The sequence below is a fragment of the Mycteria americana genome, chromosome 3 (genome assembly GCF_035582795.1).
Source record: "Mycteria americana isolate JAX WOST 10 ecotype Jacksonville Zoo and Gardens chromosome 3, USCA_MyAme_1.0, whole genome shotgun sequence".
NCBI lineage: Eukaryota > Metazoa > Chordata > Aves > Ciconiiformes > Ciconiidae > Mycteria > Mycteria americana.
In genome coordinates, this window is record NC_134367.1 from 35163876 (window position 1) to 35186308 (window position 22433).

The following is a 22433-nucleotide window of genomic DNA, read 5'->3' on the forward strand; positions in this document are numbered from 1 at the left end:
TTTCCGGACCAAATGCTTAATTCATAATATTTGGGTGACCTTACTCTTTTTTAAGTTGCAAGAATGATTTGCAGGAGTGCACGCTGCTTTTTTAATGATATCTGATTTGCTGGTAGCCAGTCACCACTGATTACAAATGGCTGTTACCCTGCTGCGCTGCCCAGAGCAGCGTGGGACAAGCCAAGCTTGCCCCTCGCCATCGTGTTAGTAACCAGGGACACTCTTTCTTCAACACAGTCTGTATTGCTCAAGGCTTTCTAGTACGTTCTATGTGAGCCTCAGATCCAGACAAACACGCCTAAATATAGAAGTTTGCTTGTAGGTGGGTACGTGTGTGCTACGTGTCTAGACTTCCAGTATAGTCGGTCGAGATCTAGGGCTTAGTTCAGTGGAGTACATAGAGGTGTCCCCTGTTACATGATATTCCCTGCTCTCCAGTGACTTCTCCTGAAGGGCACAGCCTTCCCAGGTCTGAGACCATAGCTGCTGGACCTAGGGGATGTCTCAGATACCTTAGGGCATCTCAAATGGCACTGGACAAATAAATTCTGGCAGCGGAATCAAGCCTTTTTTTGTACCAAGCCCAGAGCACGAGTCAGCTGAGCAGCCAGCAGGAGCCTTCCTGAGGATTAGCTGCAGCTCTCTCAGTTAACGGGATTTCCTTGTGTTGCAAGGAGAGTTCAGACACCTGCTTCACATGTACACACCTAAATTTAAATGTCTTCACATGGACCTGAATCCCACCCCATCTATTTTTCTGATCTCCATTAGAATTTGTGATGTCTTTAACTCTTCCTGGTCAGTTATCCTATTTCTGAATTCTCACCCAGACCTGCTGCATCTGGTTGCTGTGCTCTTGAGACTTGTACTGTGCAGAGATGCCCTAGGATACTTTATCCATTTCTGGCTCTTCCTGATCTCTGAACTTGTTGGATTTACACCTAGGAGCAAATCAGCTTTTTTGGTAGCCAATTATATGGTAGCCACCTAAGATCCACCTATGCAGTAGCCAAAGGCATTTTAAAATGTCGTAGCATAAGACAGGCAGAAGGTCAGCCTAGCCTAACACACTACGTCCAACAGTGACACTAGTCAGCAGTGAACGGTCAGGGAAGATTACACAAGCAGGGCAAACATACAGCGATATTTCTCCGTAAGAGTCTCTCAGCCTCCAACAGCCTGCTACTCGGAGACTTCCTGAGCCAGAAGTGGGCTCTTGGTATTAATTAGTCCGGGATTAAATTTTGTCCCATGACATCACCCTGCTAGCTCTGAACCCATGTAAACTTCTAGTATCTTGTGACAAGGATTTCCACTATTTAACAGGACACTCCTTAAACCACAGGTTGTCTGTACACTTAGTATTGTAATAAGGGGACAAAGCCATCCATAGGTGAGTTCAGAGAAACCCAGGATGTTGGCAGGCAGGGGTATTTGGACCTCAAGCTACTTTGGTGGCTGAGCAGAATGAACACAGGCTATTTTCTACTGTACTGGAGCAGGCTAAGGAAACAGTCCCCTGCTTGTAGGTACAGCCGGCGTCTCTCGCCACTCGCCTGTGGGAGGGCCTTTTCACTTACTGAGTCACTCTTGACTTGTAGGAGCTAGGCTTGGGACAAGATGAGTGTTCACACCCAACACAAAAGAAGCAAGACTCATGTCAACAAGAACCTGCTTTCAGGAAGTTCTTCATTGGCAAACATGGGTTTAGATTATCCTTGCATATAAACATACAAACACCACAAAATCCTAAGATTTAAACCAAGTGTTTCTTACAAAGGCTCTTTAAGCTTTTAAAGAAGGTCAGGAAATTAATGATGGGGGGATGAAGTAACACAGCGCTTGTTCTGTCCTTTTCCAATCCCTGCACACCAGTGTGTCTGCCCCAATCATCGTAAAAGAACATTATGCATTCTCACAGCCTCTGTGTGCCATCACCGTACCTCTTCTCCTCATCTCCCTTTAAATGCTGTTCTGGCTCAAAGGGCAGTTGGCTGATTAGTTCATGCAGAACAAACTCACTCTCACAGTTTGAACCTGTGACCTGAAGAAATAAATCCTAACACTTGCTGGGCTTCAACAAACTTTCCAGGCTGCCAGCTAAAAGAATGCTTCTGAGTACCCAGCACTGTATTTCTTCCTTTCCAGAAAATGCTGCATCAGGGGAGTTTTGTCCAGAAACTACATGCCTCAACCACACAGCGTTTGTACTCATAGGAAATTAGTATGTGTGCTTGTAAGTCTGGTTCCACTGGACTCTCACCACTGGGGCTGCTCTATTTTTTTCTTAACTCTTTTTTTTCTTTTTTGCCTTTTCATAGGAAAGTTGCTATGGGAAAAGATATGAAGGGACAAAGTTCTAGTGCATCTACTGATTTGTACAGTTTGCTATATCAGGCTTCAAAGCTCCTGCATGAGGTTACTTCAACACTGCTCCTCTTATCCATACGTTTTCAAAATTACTACCCTCAGTTTTCAGCCTGGAGGCTTCCGAGGCAGTTTTTGACACCAGCCCTGACCTCACATCCCTTCCTCAAACAGGAATCTCAGTGCTTCAGATTCCCACCCACTGCAGGAGGGGTCTCTCTTTTGTCCCCTCATTCAGCTCATGTACCTGTATGTGTTATTTATTGGTACTTGGACATTAATGTTTTCTGTAATATATTTCTTTCAGACATCATTGTTCTCATCGCTTCAATAGCAGTTGTTTCTGCAAAAACTCAGGGTAACATTTTTGCAACATCAGCACTGAGAAGTCTTCGTTTCCTACAGATCCTTCGTATGGTGCGCATGGACCGAAGAGGAGGCACTTGGAAATTATTAGGTTCAGTAGTTTATGCACATAGCAAGGTACGTAATCCTAAATGCTGATTTTGTCTGGTTGATATCTTCACTTGATGTGATTCAACAATAGGCCAAGGAAACAAACATTTATCAGTTTTGAGCAGAATATCTAAAATTCTCTGAAGTGACATCAATTGTAATGGGCATTAGCACAGATACATTAGGGCATTATGCAGATGCATGTTAAACGCTAACAGTTTTTAGAATATGTTGAAAATGTCCTTGATATGCTGTTGTGATTCGATATATATTGGTGAAGTTGCTGGAGCGTCAAACCATAGGAGTAGATTCGGTCCAGTTTTAGAGAAAATTTGCATCTCTAGGGAAGCATTTGACTTTTAACTGCTCAAATGCCAAAAAAGTATATAGATCTTTTCATTCTGTCTTCCTTGAAATGCCATTCTGTTTGGTCTTTCAAATGGATATTGATCTCTGATTTCTTTTATCTAGGAATTAATTACAGCCTGGTACATAGGATTTTTAGTACTCATCTTTTCATCTTTCCTGGTTTATCTGGTGGAAAAAGATGCAAATAACCAATTCTCCACATATGCAGACGCTCTCTGGTGGGGCACAGTAAGTACAGAAGAATAATATGCACTGTTTAACCAGAATGCTAGAGTGCTTTGAATTTCACCTACTGTGGATTTTAACTTAGCGTGCTCTTCAGTGAATTGTTTTCACCAGCAGAAAACTGGTCTGAGAAGCTCCCTCCTCCAGCTATTCATTTGCACATCCATAGTTCATTTCAGCCCATCCTGCAGAATAGCTGTTTATGCGTTTCTGCTGCAAACCAGACCACTGAACCTTCAAGAGAAGAAAGCATTTTATTTTTTAACCCAGATCCTCTCAGTAATATAGTTTGTAATATGGTCCCACAAAGAGTTGCTTTGATCCAAATCAGAGGGCTGTAAGCTGCAGTGAAGGAAAAGGAACAAGTGTCAGAAAAGACAAAAGGGAAAAAATTCTTACATCAGCTTTGTGGTGAAGAGTGTCATCAGCACCCTTAGAATGATGTTGTTTCTCCTTCCTCTGTACCTTGAGCACAAAAAGCAAGAATAAATATTCCCATTCTGGTTCAGCAGTGTTCTCCAATTATTTTACAGGTGTAAAAGCCCTGATTTAGTTGAGCTCACGCTTAACTATCAAATCAATTGTTTTTACTTTCTTGAAATCTGTGGGATCTAAGTACATGCCTGACTACTTTTCTGAAAAAAGGAGGATTATATGAATTCTTACATGTTTAAATGAACTAGGCTTTAAATGAATAATGAAAAACTAAGTCTGATTTTTTTTTTTTTAATGGCATAATGGGTATGGGTTTTTGCTTAAAAGTGCCCTATGGTGAGCTAGAGTCCTGCACTGCGTGGGAGTTACTTAGGCAGCTTAGGAAATCTGCCCAAAAAAAGCCTATGGCAGAGCTATTGCCAGGCAGTATAAAACTGCTTTTCTTTTCCTTCTCATGCAGTAGAACAAACACCATGAGCTCTGACAGTGTCTGGGTAGTGAAACGATGCCTGCAATATCATTAAAGCTGACATAACCTAGAGCACTCATTAGTTTTCCTGGAATAAGTGCGAGACCTGAACCAGCCTCTGCCACCTTTCCTCATCAGAGGGATGCAGAAATGAAGCTTTCTCACCTCAGACCTTTTGCTGACACGACTTCATCTGAACTCAGTAGTATCCGCAGATTCAAAGCATGCGTCGATGGACTGTGCAAAAGCCTTTTCTGAAATGCTTTGCATCCGTGAAAAATATTTTTAACAATTTTGTTTACATTTTGAGCAAAGGTCAAGGTCTTACCCTATTAGTAGGACTAGTTTGTGTATTTGAAATTTGTTCATGTAAGGGTTAATCATTTGTTACATGTCTTCCCTAGAGACTATATTTCTGTGTTATTGGTGCACAAAATTGGGAGCTTGAGAGTAAATGCAAATTACTTGTGCATTTACAAATATACAGAAATATTTTTCCTGAAACTTGTTGCTTTAGAGCATCAATGCAGCTCTCTAATAAAATACATGATTTTATCCTGTAATCCAAACACATGTAAAATTCATGTTGGCTAAAGCCATGAGAGAAGTTTTTGCCCTCAGTCACACTAGTGCAATTTATTTTGTGGTTTATCTATCTGTAACTGAGAGTAGAATTTGGCCCATGCAAGAGAAGTTTCATTTCTCTTCAAAAGCTCAGATTCTCTTCAAAAGTCCAGATTTGGCTTAAAGCTTTCTGACCTGCCCGTACTGACACATTTGTGAAGCATCTGGCTTGGGATGCTGGTGTCCTCGCTGGCGGGTACCCTGGCTCCGGCAGTCTGCAAACACCATTTCCCCTTTGGGGGTGGCAGTGGGGATATGGTCCTGCAAGAGACCCTCCTGAGGTCATGTAGGTGGGATGTGGCAGTGCACGGGTGTGAGAATATGTGTTTTCAGCCACTCGCTTCTCCAGGAAACACCCTCTACCGCTCTGCAAAGCCGTAGGTGGGATGTGGCAGTGCACGGGCGTGGGAATATGCATTTTCAGCCACTCAATTCTCCAGGAAACACCCTCTACCTCTCTGCAAAGCCGTGTTTGACTTAGCACTGCATAGGCAGGGAGTTTGGACTAAGCAGAGGATTGTAGCCACCTGCCAGCAGGCAATAGTGAGGGGATACATATGCATGAGGAACGGAAAAGTCCCAGCAAACTCAGACCTCAACTCTGATATCCGACTGAGGCTCATGTCAGATCCAGATCCTTCTCCCTGAGCAGCTCTAGCAGCAGGAACAAGATCTGTGGTTTAGAATTTGCTTCTCCACTACCTGCAGACTGCTATTTTTTAAGGAAAAACCTGCTAAGAAATAATCATTGTATAAGTGGTGCTTAAAATATTTTGTACACTATGAAGAGAAAATGTATGACTCATAGGTCAGATAAGTAGTGCAACTGAGAAAATAGGAATCTTTTCTTGTCATCAGCAGGAAAAACAACAAATTATAATCAAAAACCTGAAAACAATCTATATTGTATATTTCTATATCTTTTCTTCTTTCCCCAGTGTGACATGAATACATTTAAATTTTTAATGTGCTTAAGTGCACAAAGTTACTGAAAATCAGTGTTCCCTCTTACCTGTTATCTCTGCCATTTTAATAATAGTATTTTTTGTATAATATGTAAAACAGTATGTGGGAAATGCATAACGTGCTTCTTAGTCATCGTTGTTTTTACTGCCAGAGTAACCCACATGCAGATTTTGAAAAGGTCAGATGGTGTGGCTTTCTAGGGGAAATCAATGCTTAGTCTCATTGATTTGTTTATTTGCAAAAGTTGTTCTAACTTAAACCACAGAGTATCTACCAAATCCCAGACTGAATTCTGTGATGGCAGAGGTACAAGAAAGAAAAGACTGCACTGAAGTCAGGCACAAACAGTCAGCTTAAATTCCAAGCTTTTAGAGGCACTTATGCCCCCCCCCCCCTTACAGGACCAGACCCAGCATGAAGCAATTAACCCATTCATTAATTCGGATTATTTGAAGGCCATACCCTGCTATGGTCATTTCACTGAGTCCGTTTTTGAAGACCATAGTTTTACACTGAAATGAAAGGCAGGATATGGCATCCTAATTTACACATGAATACTCCACTGTATTTGCAATTGCACATTGTACTGTGCAACCTGCAGTTTAAACATCATGCTAATGTTACTATTGTGGATATTCTTGTGGTTGGGGTCCCCACCCACAGTGCTGCCTAACACAGCAGCACACAACAGTGTGTGTTATATGAAGAGTTCAGGTTCAGAATTTGCTTTGGTAGAGAAGGTAAATTCCTTTAACAGAACAAAATAACTAAACTATATGGGAACAAAAGGTCAATTCAAAAACTTAAGTATTTCAAAACCAAATCATGCATGGTTTTCTGAGAACCGCTAGTGTCAGCTAGAACTGTGTGTGCTTACAGCGGCATTTAGTTCATACATTAATTAGTTTTACCTGCAAATGTAATGCAGGTAAATGCAATTAAGATTCCTGTCTCTCTTACACTTTTGACGGTTTCTCTTAATAAGTCATTATTTTCTAGTAGTATCCAGTAGTTACAGCTGGGTACAGAATGGCTCTGGTACTCCACAGTGACCTGTAGGGGAACAAAACGTCTTACGATGAATAATAGTGTCACAATTACTAGCTCAAAGGAGTTAATATTGATGACGTTTTTCCCATTTAATGTAATGATAGCATGAGAAAACTACATTTTTTCAGTTAATTGATGTCAGGTAAAGATTCAAAAGGTAAGTACTGCTAGCAGAACATAAAATGACATCAGAAAGAAATATTAGGGTAGGGGGGGCCTCCTGGGCCCTATCTCATCTAATTGAAGGCACCTAGGTTATATAATCACATTCATTATTATATTACCTCACTTATTATTAGCATATTTATTAGCTCCAGCAATGAGATATAACAGCAGTTCTATCATCGTTGTGAGTTTTGAGTCTAGCCAGGTGACACTGTCTGCCTTTGCTGGTCTGTCCAGAGACCTCATTTATAGAAGCAACCAAAATAGAGTGTTTTGCGTCTGGTACGAAAGATAGGACTCAGCTAGCCCATTTAGCCATGTCGGAGTGTGATTCAGTTGCTTGAACATAGGCATGCAACGCCATGGAACATCTGTTGCAGGGTCTGCTGCCGCTCCTGCGGGTGGTCCCCAATCAGATGCCCTAGGGTATCTCAGGTGGCTCTAGACATTTGTTTTCAGGCAAGCCCAAGTCCTACATTTTAGGATAGGGTGAGTTACCTGCTGGAGGAATCTATTTCCATTGTGCATGTTGCGGTGAGCAGGTCATGCTAAACATCCAAGCATTTTATTTTTCAAATTGGGTGAAATGAATCCTATACAAATAAAGGTTTGGTTTATTGTTCTGGTTCAGGCTGTGGTGACCAGACACCAGGCTGCTCAGCAGGTATCCCCAGAAAGACATGACTTGCACGCCTTGTTATTTCTTTTACTGCATCTTGATCCTCTTTTTCACCCCTTTGCTTCCTCTGACCAAGTCTCCTCTCAAATAAACAACCTGTCCCTAATTACCTTCACAGGTTTGCTACAGATTTTGTAGTTCTGTTACCTAGTCACTCTTGGCCTTGTATGGTACTGCTAATGCAGTCACCTAGGTGCTGATGTCCTTGAAAAGACTGTAATCCCCAAAAGCTCCCAAATAATTTCCTCCAGTCACCTTTGAGCTTTGGTCACTTCTCCCTTAACCACCCATGGGATCCAGCCTTCCCTCACAATGCTAGCTGTAACTTCTGTCTGCTTTTTACATTATTATCAGTGACGTCTGGAAATTTCTCATGTTGTCATGGTCTCACATCCAGTAGTTTTCCACACCCTGTTCAGTTAATTTAACCTCAGGATTATGCCAGTCTGGGCCTGGCCAGTGGTTTAGTCATTTGCTTGCAGCACTAACAAAGGTACTGAAGATTATTCCTGAACTTAATCCTGAAGTTGTCTGGAAAAATATTTTCTTAGTTGTGTGATGAGAGGAATATAAAACAAAGACCAAATCCATTTGTTCAGTGTTGAGTAAGATGATAGGGCACAGTGCTGACACCCATCGCCCATGTAAAGACTGTCCTGAGATAAAACAGCTCAAAGTAAGCAAGAAGCCACTGATACTCTTAATCATATACTGATACCATCAAGTCTTCAGGACCTAAAAGAATGGGGGGAAAGGCTTTAATATGGTCCTCTTATTTTCTTTGGAGAAATTCCAGAAATACAGTCTATGTGACTGCTCCTGGTTTTGGATCACTCCCAGATGTCAGATACCAAAGGTTCAAGTTTATCTTTGACTTCTTCGGAAGACAGTTCGGTGGCCAAATCATTAATATGCAGATGACACTTAGCTCTGTTTCCTTCTTGTCAGCCCAGGCAGGAGATATCTCTGTACTTTCCAGCGTCTGGCAGAGATAGGGAGCTGGACAGAAGCCAAGAAACCAGGCTTGTTCCAGAGCTTCAAACTGCTTTGCGATGACTGGCCTGGAAACAAATTTTGAGGAATTTTTATTCAGGGATTCATTTGTTCAAGTGCTTTGTTGCTGTCGGGGTCTTAATAGCCTCAAACTGTTCTGCACTTGCCTTCTGATGAGAAGAGCTGGGAATACCCTCCTCAGCAAACAAAGGAAACCAAACCAAGTCCCTCTGCCAGGCCAAGAACGTGGTTGCATCAGCTCACCTCTGCCAGAAAGGAGGGAGCTGCGTTCCCATCTCCCTTCCTCTTTATCGCTCAATCTCAGCCACGCAGGCTCTGGAGCTTGTTAAGCACCTCCATGAGCTAACACGACTCACCGAAAGAGCAGATACAAACCACGCAGAAATATAGATAATTCTTTCCACCTTCCTGGGTTGCGTTGGCTCTCCAAAGAGTCCAGCAAAAGCTGGGAAGAGGGGATGGGGCAGGGAGGTGAAGAGGAGCAAGGAAGAAGAGTGAGACCTGATAAGCATGCAAGGTGGTGTGCCTGCAACCAGGCTCGCATTATAGAACTTGAGACTTGATAACCACTTGAAATTTCAGCTGCGGCCTTAATTCAGCTCACTCCCTTTTAGTCACTATGGCTTTCTCAGGGTAAATTACACCCGCAGCTTGTTCCCAACAATGGGAGCAATTAAAAGCACTGTTTACTATCTACAGAGCCCTAAATAGTTGAAATCTAATTACTTCCAAAAGACTTTCCTTCTTTGTCTTGTGGTGACCCCGGCATTAAATAGAATTCCTTTGGCCATCTTGCCTAGGAATGAACTTTGAGAAAGCTGGAAGCAAAATAATGTCTCTAGAAGGCATTTTCCTGAAGAATTCGTTCCTGCCAGAGTATTTGCTAAGCCTGGACTTGCCCACATTTGGTACACGATGTAAAATAATTCTCTGTGCACATGTTCTCTGCTAATAACAGGCCCCGGAGTCCTTGGTATTCAGCCTACTGTTGTCTATCTTTGTCCTTTAACATCGTGTGCTGTTGCCTGAGCATGCACCCCGCAGCCTCCCACACGGCCTTTGGAAATCCTCCGCTCTGCCCACACCTCTTCCCTCTGCCCGCACCAGGCAGCGGGGTGGGTCCAAACTCCCCAAGAGGGAAGCACAGAGACGTGACTTTCTCCTGCCAATCCCACATTTGGGACTGGCACGCTTCCGAAGCCAGGAGCAGCCTGGAGGACATTTCCTTGGGTTGGGGAAGACCCTAAGCCACACACAGACATGAAGCCATAATCTTTTGCTTTGGAGATACGCTCAGTAAACCACAACCACGCACCATTATCCCAGCAGCATTTGCATATGCGCTGCATTTCGACGTGGCCTGCAGTCAATGAGTTGCACGTGGAGAGCCCTCCCACGTGCACCAAACTCTGCCGTCATCTGCGCTGGTGCTACACAGCAGGGGTGCTGGCCTCCGCAGCACGGCTTTCGAAACATCTGTATGCTAAACCTCTGATTGTACTCACCACATGAAGGGATTACAGATGCCTTCCTCTTTCTCTTTGACCTCTCCCCACAGAGGTCTGAGCTAACGTTGTCCAACAGCCTGAGGTCCTTCTGCATCTGCTGCTGTGTAGTAGTCTTTGGAGCTTCATGTCAGGAGTGATGTAGGTATATCTGGGCCTGTCATAAGGAAGGGGAAAGGACCAGGAACTTCTTAAAGTTCCTTCCAGCTTTTGCTTAGTGTTTTTTGTGTTTCAGAAGATGATCCACTTCACATGGTGGCTTGGAGAAAATGCAGCTGCTTCTTGCTGTTCCTTTGACTTTATCTCATGTGTGAACTTCAGCTTCCTTTTAGTGCTACTATGTTTTTTCAATATGATCCCTGTGCAATTTATATTTGTGTAGTCATGCAAATAGATACAGTTATATTTCTCTAGTGAAAACAGGTGAAACACCTTTACATCCATGGAAAAGAACACTTTTTTCTGCCTGATTCGCATAATTTCCCATCATTTGCCTCAACTTTGAGATCCCATACCTTCTGTTTTATTATTTTTAAAACTTATTTATTGCTTATTTAGGTATTTTTCTCACATTTATTAATCTCCGTTTCATTCAGTCATAAACAGTATTAAGTTTTCATAGAAAAATGTATTCATATTAATTTATTTATGTTTTTCTTTTAGAAACAACTATTTATATTTCATGTGTCTTGAATTATTTAGTGGAAATGCTGTTTCATGCCATGTAAATAATCTGCAACTAATCTCTCAGTGACTTCTGGTAAACCACCACGTTCATTCATTTCTTTTTAGATCACATTGACAACCATTGGCTATGGAGACAAAACTCCTCTTACTTGGCTTGGAAGGTTGCTTTCTGCAGGATTTGCTCTACTTGGCATTTCTTTCTTTGCACTACCTGCTGTGAGTATGCTTATAAAATTTGGAAACAGGTAATAGAAACTTCCATAGCTCCTACTGCTGTTATGATACAACAAAGGTGAAGGAAGCTCTCTACATAAAGAACAACTGCTAAGGCTTTTTGCTCTGTGACAACACCGGTGAACTGCTGTCCAAAATCCAAATGAAAGGTTTGGTGTTGCTGCCATTGCTTGAGTTTTGGGGAGTTTCTTTGGCAAGGATGGAACTGGGAAATAATCCTAAATTAGGTAGCATACTATTGTGTAAGGTTGAAATTCCTTTCTTTTGTTATGAATTGTGGCTCATATATTACTGCTTTTCTTTCAGGTTTTTGACAAAAATCAGCTGATATGTTTTTCTGAATTAGATTCTATCGGAAAAAAAAGTGAGATATTTCTAATAGGTTGTCTTGTATGACCATGTTCAGGCTACCAACAGAGAGTAGTAGAAGGCATTAAATCAACCAAAAGCTAATGTCATTGAATGTAAAAATGCAACTATCATTTTTTGGGAATGATTGTAAATAAACATGACAGTTTATTTATGTTGCTTTTATCAATGTTCAAGAGTTTTTAATGGAAATTGGAATCATCTAATGACCAAAGTATAGTGTAGCTTCAGAAAAAACTTCATTTTTGTGAGTGAATTTCATTTCTTTTTTAAATTAGTATTGAATAAGCATTAAATCAGAAGTGGCATTTGTATATTGCTGTATTGCATTCTGTGCAACATATACAGAAAACCAATATTTTAATACTCAGATTCATTATCTATAGATCACTATAAAAGGTGTATGTTATAATAATAGATTTGTTTTCAACCATATAGGCAAACCAAGATTAAAAGTTAGTATTTGCCAACAGCATTGAATCATCTAGTGTACTGCTTTTATTTCTTATTCTAAGTACAGGGAGTATTTCAGTATCTCTGGCATATTATAATGCATTATAATTATAATACATTACCTGTTTGTGAATCTTTGACATTTAATAGCAGCTACTGTAATTAATTCTCTTTGTTACCTAGTCACCACTAACAAGAAAGTTAGTGTTAGCAGGACTACAATGAACATGTTAAAGATGAATAACCTTACATACTAGAGATGCCAGAACTTTTGTTCCTCATGTTGTATCTATGTACAGATACTCATTTTCCTCACAAACACTTTTGTGTTTAATCTGTCTGTAAAACAAGATATATGTGGGAATCTTATGCATTTCTAATATTATTTTATCCTGACTAAGAATCAAGTGGAAATATTCTTCCTTATAATGCAGACATGTCCAGCAGAAATATTACACTCCTTGCAAGACAAGGAGGGAAACATTCTCAGTCTTTGGGTCTGGTCAGCAGGACTCAAATTTGCCTTACTTATTCAAAGGTAAAAAAGCCAAAAGGGGAGACGTTTCACTGTCAGCTTTTTTCATAGGCTATAGAATGAACAATGGGGATTATTTAGATGGGAAAGAGTGAGAAGAAATGGTCTTAATCTCTTAAGCAAGACATTTTCTAACTTTTCTAAAATCAAAAGTTATGATAAGCACTGCAGATATGAACTTTGAAGTCCATATATATCTGGCATATCTGGCAGCTGGTCATTTCGTCATTCCTGGCTTAAATTCCCCTGAATGTTCCTGCCTGATGTTTTATATATAGATATATATCCGTGGCCCTTAGAGTTGCAGGAACATAGTATAGCACAAACCCAAGCAATGGTTGGGATGAGTGATCATTGGTAGCACCACAGATGTTACCTCTTAAGTATGGAGTCTCCTGCCTCACCACAAGCAGGCACCGTTGTTAAGCCTTATAGTGTCATATACTGTCATAAATGTGTTACCAGAAGCAATCATATGGCGTAACATCTTCACAAAACCTTTGTAGTTGATTGTGTATATTTGTTGAAAAAAGTACCTACATAATGATAAATGGCATATTGTATTGCAGGGCATCCTTGGCTCAGGATTTGCGTTAAAAGTGCAGGAGCAGCATCGTCAAAAACACTTTGAGAAAAGAAGGAATCCAGCTGCCAGTCTAATTCAGGTAAATATGAAATCAGTGAAAAGATAACAGTAGGTCATTTAAAGTACACATTGGAGCAAGTTTTATTGTTGCAATTTGGAAAGTTTTGTGGAAATAATGTTTAACAGATTGGTTAGTTTCATGAAATAAGTTTGTTCAGCGATTGCTGTGTTTTGCCATAATTGTGTATATAGCATTTCTATGCGTAGTTTTTCAGTTCTTCTACCCATGCTGAAGAAACCAAGTCAAGGATGCCAATTGCATGCCTACAGTTATCGAATTACTTAGAAAAATAGAATTGATCCCTAGACAACCCAACTGACAGCACAGCACTCTTGCCTATATTAAGCTACTTTTCATCTACTACAGGGTTTAGAATGCTCCAAGGAGTGATATACTTGGTGAAAATGAAAAGTGTCCTGCCCAGAGAATTGCTTTCACTATTAGTCAATTCAAAAGCTGGAAATGCAGGTGCTAGCAATTCCAAAATGTCTGAAATTGTCTGAAGTGGTTTCAACTCCAATATTGACATGATGGTGCAGATCCATGATCTAGAAAGATTTTTTTTAAGCAAAAGTGGCATGATATTTGTTAAACAGCTCTTTTGCATGTTTTTTTCCCTTAACTTACAGTGCCAGTTAAAAATGAGAAAATCCTCTAAAGAATGATTTTGCACCAAGCTTTACTCTACTTGATACACTGAAAAAAAAAAGGGGGAAATAATGTTCTAGCGCCCTAGTTTATTTTCTTGGGATCCCAAGTGTTTTATGTGTATCACACTGTTTTTTTAATTCTGAAATAATAAATCCAAATAAAGAAGCTGAGCATGAATATACTAGAGTTCCATGATAAGTTCAGGATAGATGCCAGGCTGCCTTTGAAGCATTCTTAAAGTTAATGAATGTTTTCCATTACTACTGTTCAATGATTATTGAATATTAAATACTTGAGATGTAATATTTATTAGAATAATTAATAAATATAAATCCACTCCTTTTGTATCTATTGTATCTAATGAGTGTCTGGGACATTTTCTAACACGTATATTCTAATCTGCTTCTTCCAAGTGTGGCTGTCAGAGGAAACACACAATAGATTTAGGTTTTGGATGTAGCTCTTCTTATTATTGTATGACAGTCCAACCAAAATACTAGTAAAACAGCATGCTAAATAGATTAAGAGTAGCTAGCTGACTGATTTCAGAAAGTAACTCTCAATGGGCAAAAACCTTGTGAAAGGAAGACATTTGTGGTGGGATCCCAATGATGAAGGTTGTCCAGCATTTACATGTTCATTTTCATGTTCAGCATTTTCAGTGATCTGGAAACTAATATAACGTTGCTGATGGAGATATTTGCCAATGGCACAAGGCCTGGCAGAATAGTAAAGATGAGGGCAGGCACATGGGAATGAACCCGAGGATGATGTGGGTGACTTTATCCAAATAGCTTAATATACCAAATACAAAACTTGATCTAGAAACAATGATTCAGAGTATTACAAAAGGACAATATCCTAATAGTAGTGACTCTGGACAGGATGTGACCAAGGATGAGAAACACAGAGGAGAAAGAGTGAGGAAGAAGGGCCAAGAGCTTCATACAAGTTCCCAATATGTTACTCCAGATGGTTTATTACAGTCCTTAGATGCAGAACCAGAAGGGTAACAAGTAGGAGAAGGCTGATATTATCACTGTGTATGGTGGTGCTGGTACTAACATGCTACACATCAACTCAGCATCTACAGTTTGTAAATGAGACTGGAAAACTGGAGAAAGCAATGAAAACTTTGAAAAAATTAGTCCAGGGCTGGAGAAAATTTCTTATTCATAAATGCAGGATGCGTCTGAACTTCATGTCATTGTCTACTGTAACCGTGCCTGGGCTTTTTTAAATTGTCTGATGTGGATATTGATAATGAACTACCATAGAACTCAGTGTACTCTAGTTTATCAGGATAATGTCTATTTTCTAATCAGTTACTCTGTAGAATTAGTCTGTGCTAACTCCTCTGTTGCCATAGATATACTGTCTGATAGAGCCTTTAGCTGACTTAAAGACAGCTAAGGTATCACTATAGAAAACTGGAATGTTTCATAGGGACATACTTTTCTCAATATGTTTAGCTTATAAGAAATATTCAGTGTGAATATTATTTGAACATAAAAGTCCAGAGAGGAAGGACGGGAACCTGGAAGCAGACAGAAACATAACAAATATCTCTGGCTACAAGCCAAAACCAAAGAGTTTCAAATCAAAAATAATGCAGATATTTTTGACAATGAGAATGATCAACCAGTGGAACAATTTACAGAGTAAGTGACAGGTTCTCCATCTGTAGATGAAGACTAGGTATATTTCTGGGAGATATGCAGTAGGAAAACATAGGGTATTAGACTCCGTACAGGAATACCTGCATGACATTTAATGGTTGACAATATACAGGAAGCGCAGATACTCAGCTAGTACAAATTAATATAGTTATGCTGACATCAGGGAAGCTGTTCCACTTTGTAGAACTGAGGATCTGTCTTGCTGTCTGCATGCAGTTATAAATCCAAATGGTGAATATATTTTCAATGCTATGCCTTGGTCACTCACCTTTGAAATGATTTATTTTGTGTTTTTAAACGTTTAGCAGTGTTTCAAACCACAGAGAATACTTCACTTTTCTTCTAAATGCTTTTTGTCTGGTTTTCATTATCATTTACAAAATGTATTATGACACTTTCTTTACCTCAGACTGCAAGTTTGTAGGGGTGTCCCCTATGGACTTGTCACAAATAAATCACTGTGATGCTTTTTTGAGCACCTTTATATGTTGAATATCTTCTGGTGCTTCCACGAAGCCAGTAACTCTTACCTCACCATGTAAAGTGTACTGTGATTCACAAAAGTTTTGGTAGATTTTTACTGGTATTTCCTTAATCAACCTAATAGAGCACATCCCAATCTGAGCAAAATCCCCTCTCTTCGTAACCAGTGCGGTGGCATTGTCACTTCATGTTCTTGGTTCCTTTGTGCTTTTCTATTGTTTCCCCATACCAGGCTTCTTGGCGGTTTTATTCTACCGACGCCAGCCGAACAAACCTGACAGCCACCTGGCGATATTATGAAAGTATTCTTCCTCCCCTCAGGCATGTATCAGTGCTATGAATGATAAAAGAAAGCCATGACTTGTATTGGTTACTAATCTGCTTTTCAATTTTTTGTTTCATCCCCTGCTCCCTCTTGCCTTGTTTTTTCTTTTTTACCATATATCCTGCACGTAGTGTGTATGGCGTAGTTATGCGGCTGATGAGAAATCGGTTTCCATTGCTACCTGGAAGCCTCATTTGAAGGCCTTGCATACCTGCAGCCCTACAAAGTAGGTACAAATATGGCAGCTGGTGCTGTTCTCGATGTCTGTTCAAGCTTATAGAGAATTACTATTTGTCTGTTTCGTCTTGTTTTGTCTTCCTAAGTCCTCTCATTAAAAATTTCAACTAACAAATCATATCAATATTATCTAGGAGCCTAGGACAGTGGGATAAATACAAATCGTTGCCATTTATCTGAGCACAGGCATTAGAAACATTTTCCCAAAACCCTACTCATATATCAAGGTTAATGTTTCACCCATTTCCAAATTATCTCTAAGGAGGAAAATATTAACTTTAATGCAGAGCTTGTTCCTTGATTTAATGGTATTTTTATGCCTGTGCTTCTATATAAGGCTGTAGCTACAGATCTGTCTTTGTGAGGGAAGAGGACCTTGTGGTATTCTGCAGGTGAATGCACCTTTTGGGGAATTTGCTCCTTTTCATCATAACTTCTGGTATATTCAGTATTTCCATAGGGCAAATTATACTCTCAGTTATACACACAGTTAGTGGAAGACAACTAAAAAGACCTGATGTCACAGTTTGGCAGACAGGAAATACCTGATGTCCTGGTTTGGGTGAGAATTCACAGAGCACTGGCAGCCCAAGACCCTTCAATAATTCAGCAAAAGATTTACCAGAAGGTAGTAAGTTGACTGATTCAATATGGGGCACAAATCAGGAAGTAAAGGATACGCGATAAAGATCAAAAAGGATAGCGCTAAGAGCCTTATGGGAAAGCTCTGATAAGCATCCTAACTGTTGTTATTGCAGACAGTGCAAGAGAATTAGTGGTTTCTCTCAAAGCTGGGTGATGAACATCCACATGACAGTAAAAAGGTAATCGTGTGCCAAAAAGCTCAGCCAAAAAGAGGTTTGGCTGGGTACCCAAAGCTGATCTTTGAATTTCAAAGAGCTGACAAGAACAGAGCCATAAGTAATCCATTACCATAACTGTAATTCCAAAATGCTCCAAACTAAAAGGAGCTTTTAGATTAAAAGTTACATGGAATATTGATTTTTGACATATACAAACAGGTTGAAGGCAACATTCGTATAAATGGATGCATATAAAATTACATAAATAATGAAGCTGTATCCCACCTAAAATATTCTAAAATATCACTGTCCCTCAAAAGTGCATCTATTTGTTATTTTAAATAAGCGTATTGCTGTGCTATCCTAAAATTAAACCTTTTTATTTACCAGAGATAACTTTATCTAATAAGAGCCTACAGCTTTCTGTTAGATATGTGTCAGCAATGCATTTTGCCTAAATGCTTTGCCAACTCAGTCTGCAGTGGTATGTACTAAGCATGTTATGCATGTGTTAAAACAACTGAAAAGTTTCTTTTTCAGAAGCATTGTAGTTACGAGTCTTGCTTGAATGTTTTTGTGGTTGCAATGTAACGTGTATGGTACGCTAATTAACATATCCATTTACGTTTATCATATATCTAACATCATCTGTAACTAAGTAATGTGATTACTATCTGCATAACAAGTATGTTTTTCCCTCCCACTCCCTGACCTGAAGAAAAGAACAAGGGGAAGCTTCTAGCAGGTTTGTAGTTTCTTTTATTTCTTTTATCTGTGAAATCGCTGCTTCTTAATGGCTTTTAGATGTTTCAGGTTCTGTACAGTAGGTTCAATGAACTGTAACTGTTAACTGATAATAATCACAAATTGCATTTTTTAAAACTCATATCGATAGACTAATGCTGCTGAAATTTGCTTCTTTGTCCCAGTTTTTGTATGGAAAAACTAGGCAATTTTTTACTTTTTAACTTTGAGGGGGAGCTCAGCACAAACGGTGGCAGAGTAGCGAGCAGAGCAGCCTCCCCAGACCCAGCTCCTGGGCAAGGATGCGGCCCCCAGCTTCCACCATAAAATCGATGCTCAGGGTTTCCAGGAATCACAGTGGAAGCTACAGGCACGTAGTTGAATTTGGCTTTGTGAACCAGCCCACCAGCCCTCCGTCTCAGAGGGAGGACCCCCCCGCCGGTGCTGGCTGGCTGTCACCTCAGCAAGGGTCTGTGCTGCCCTGCAGGAGTATCCTCAAAGCTTCCTCAGTGCCACGTCTCCATGTTTTCCCAACCTTTGCCTGCCGACCCCTCCTAAAGAGCGTTTTAGGACATGGCGGGTGGGGGGAAAGCATCACCACAGCGGCTCACCTCCCGGCTGCGTGGTCTGCACTCTCGCGTGGCCCTGTTGGGGCGGAGGAGGCAGCCTGGCATCTCTCCTTAAATAAGCCCCACCGCTGTCAGGGCTGTCCTCCCAGGATAAATAAAGCCCTGGAGATGCACAGGCCTAAGGCAGTAAGTGGAAATGCTGCTCTTTGCTGTACTTCTAGCTCGAATCCTTAGGGACAGGAAAGGACTCAGTGGCTACAAGAGAAATTACACTGCCTCCAAAACTCATTAGGGATGGGAGTCAGCACGCGTTCGGCAGCCGGCACTGCGGTATCAGCACGATCAGAGAATAGTGGAGTTCACCTCCGAACAGAAAACAATGAAAAACCGAAAGTGTCGGTGACGCATCAACCCCTGAAGTACATCCACCCTCAAGTTGTACTGTGGTTCACAAACTCTTCTGGGTTATTCAGTCAGGGGTGGAAAGTCTTCACATCAATGACCCACGTCCCGTTCCACTTTCCAGATTGCTCCTCTGGCGCCTGGCTCCATCCTTTTCCCCGATGTGCACGTAACTGCTGTTAGTGTCACAGTAACTCGAGGGGACTGGGTTTGCTGTGAGATGGCCCTCGAGCACTTCACCTGCTCTGTCAGTTCTGTGACTTTTCATATACATTACCTCCATAGGCTTGCTAGCAACGTAATGATCTCATTAAATTATTACAGCCTGATCACAACTTTTTGCACTCACCAGCCATAGTTCCTACTCCTTCAATAGCAACGTTTAAAATTGACTTCAGCCTTTTTAAAGATGAGACTGAAGTTGGCAGTAAATGAGTACATACCTCCAAAAGAGTGGTTTGTGCAGAGGGGAGAGGTTATTCCCACTTGTACCTGCGAGCACTTAAAGAGTTAAATTTACTTACAATAAGTAGAAGCTAGATGCAAAAAGAAAAAACCCCAGCTGTCAAAATTACATTACATGCTCCACGTTAGTGGTAACTGTTGTGGTTTTAAAAGTAATCAATGATTTAGCCAGATTTTTTCCCTTTATTTTCACTGAATGGAAGATGTCTGTCCCTTCTGAAACTCTTAACTAATATGTGCACTGCTGCAAATTAGCGTAGGTATAAAAATTGTCTAGTCAACTCCTGAGATCCTGGTCTACAGTAAAAACCCTACAGACCACTCAGTGCCTTCTAAAAAAGGTGTGTTTTGTTGGTGGCTGTTTACCATTCTTATGCTGATATATTGCTGTATGTTTGTATCACTTAAAATACATGCGGTGTATGTGGTCTTTTATGGTAAAAATGTAAATGCAAACTGCTGCAACGTACTTCGAAATAACTGTCCCCGACTATTTAACTTCTTTCTTACTGCAATGCTGAGTGACTTGCATGGGATGCTATGTGAACTAAGTAAGCTGCTTCTTGTTTCACTCTTTAAACGAAGATGTGTTTGCACAAGTCGTGCATTGGATTGCTTTCTGAATACGCTCTTTGCTCTGTACTCCATTCTAATAACAGTGGAGAAAAACTTTTGTTACTTTAGGTAAAAGTTAATTATTTTCTTTCCTACCAAAATGACTTTTATATTTACAGAAATGAATTCTTGCATTTTGTCATGCATAGACCTACAGTCTTTCATTAGGTAACTAAATGTTGCTGTGCGTTTGAGTTGAGAGAGCTGTGCTTATGAGGCTCTAGCTTCATACTGATTTTAAGAAAAATATGTATGTTGTATTTCTCAAAATATTACACACAAGTATTCTAATTAATCATTTATCAAAAGTAATGGTAGACAACCTCTCTGGTGTATCCACGCTGTAAAAGAGATATTTCTATAAATCAGTTCTAGAGTTCTGCAAGTCATTTAAAAAGCCTGTATGTTAAATTCTCCATATCTACAAATGCACACACTGAATGCAAATAGTATTTATTTCTGTTCAATTATACAATGTGGCTGAAATTCTTCCTGTGCAGGAAACTAGATCAAGACTGATGAATCTTACAACATCCTGAGAGTGTAAGCAGTCTTAAGCTGTGTGTAGGACATGCATTGGGTGTCTGCAAAGGATGAATGTCACCCATCTAGTGTTGTAACTAGTGAGCCTGAATATGAATTCTCTATTCAGACAACTCTCTCTGGTGCAATAAGGAACAGTTTTGCTAGTATAGGAGCTTGGGGGAAAAACTCATCCCTGTTCTGAGGGAAACAAGTAAATTGTACTCTGGAATTCCCTCCACCTCCTATATCATATCTGTTTCTAAAAATAGATTTAATGTAAACTGTCTGCATGCACCATATGAAAAAGAAATTGCCAGTGATGCAGAATTTAACTTGAGGTGGAAAGCCTAACCCCTTACCTAGCAGTGGAATGCTTAGTAACACGGTCCTCTATCTCCCCTCACTCCTAGTAAGCTTTGTAGTAATAAACAGAAGCTCTTCAGGAGGTACACCCCTCGGAAACATAGGTATTCAGCATCCTGCCTATTCACATGACGTTTGAGAATGCCAACTAACACCAGGTGCATGATTCATTTACTTCCCCTCCTTAGTGCTTTAAAGTTCCTTACTTCTCCAAAGGAGGTTTCTTGATTTTTTTTTAAGTGCTTGTGATTCCCCTCGTTGCTTGTTGCCTGCAATGACATTAAGACAATGGCAATAATACCGGTTCTTTGGATCTCATCTGGTCAGACAATTGCAGTGTGCAGCACGCCGCAGTTTGCCAAAGCCTGGTTCCCCTTCTCTGCCTGAGACTTGAACTTTTGGAATGCATTACCCTGCAGAGATCTAAAACTGGGGTTGACTATTTGAGTAGAGACTTTTCCCCCAGTCCAAGAGGATTTTTATAACCATGGCAGTTGAGTTCTCCATCTAATAATTAGTGGGGAATATTAATCTATAACATGCTAGGCGATACCAACAGTCAAAACATGCAATTGTTGTTGAGAAGAATCCCCTTGGACACAGCCTGTGGAAGCTGTGCCTGTGCCCTGTACTGGAAGGTAGAGGAATGCATGAGAAATCAACCATCTGCTTCAGCTGAATTCTGTGGAAATTGTGTCTCTTACCAAAAATGGTAATCCTTAGATGGATGGATCTTACGGGAAGAAACCCTTGATTTATAACTAAAGCTTATTACATTTTTTTCTTACTTTTTAAAAATAATTTAAAAGACAATAGAAGTACAAACTGACGATAGAAAATGGAGATTAAAAAAAGTTTCTCTTCATCCGGAAACTGTTTTGAAAAACAAAAAAATACACAAAACCCCTGAACTTCATTTATTTTTTTCTGTTTGACAGTTGAACTTTAAGACATTATGTCCCTGAAATTCTTGTTATTACTCATTGAAGGTATGAGATATAACACTACATTTCTTGGTTCATGCTCCTGGCATGAGACTGGTGGAGAAGTCTTGAATGTTTGAACTTCAGGCCTCGCTGTACTATCCATTGCATTTGCATTTGCTCAACTTGGCTTAATTTCAGTAAAGTCGTCTGTAGGCTTGGTAAGAATCACCATCTGTATTTATTGGAAGTTAACTGCTGAAAATTGGCACGCAAGTTTGCTTGCTGTTGTTTGTCATGGGTGGTAATTTTTGCCGGTTTCAGCTTCTGTCTCGGCTCAAGATCCAAAGCATTCTCCCTCACCCTCAGGCCCTCCAGTTACTTCTGATTCATTTCAATT

At 40.3% G+C, this 22433-nt stretch overlaps 1 protein-coding gene across 2 annotated transcripts in view; it reads left to right on the forward strand.

The window, feature by feature from the left end:
- Positions 1 to 22433, forward strand: part of KCNQ5 (potassium voltage-gated channel subfamily Q member 5) — a 301419-nt gene that overhangs the window by 246751 nt on the left and 32235 nt on the right. Inside the window, exons 4-9 of one of the 2 annotated variants that reach the window (XM_075498199.1) lie at positions 2675 to 2850; positions 3295 to 3420; positions 11117 to 11227; positions 13172 to 13267; positions 16295 to 16383; positions 18146 to 18172. In XM_075498199.1, coding sequence (XP_075354314.1) covers positions 2675 to 2850; positions 3295 to 3420; positions 11117 to 11227; positions 13172 to 13267; positions 16295 to 16383; positions 18146 to 18172 — 625 coding nt within the window. Of the gene's footprint in view, positions 1 to 2674; positions 2851 to 3294; positions 3421 to 11116; positions 11228 to 13171; positions 13268 to 16294; positions 16384 to 16518; positions 16614 to 18145; positions 18173 to 22433 lie in introns of both variants that reach the window. The other variant, XM_075498198.1, reaches the window with a different exon arrangement.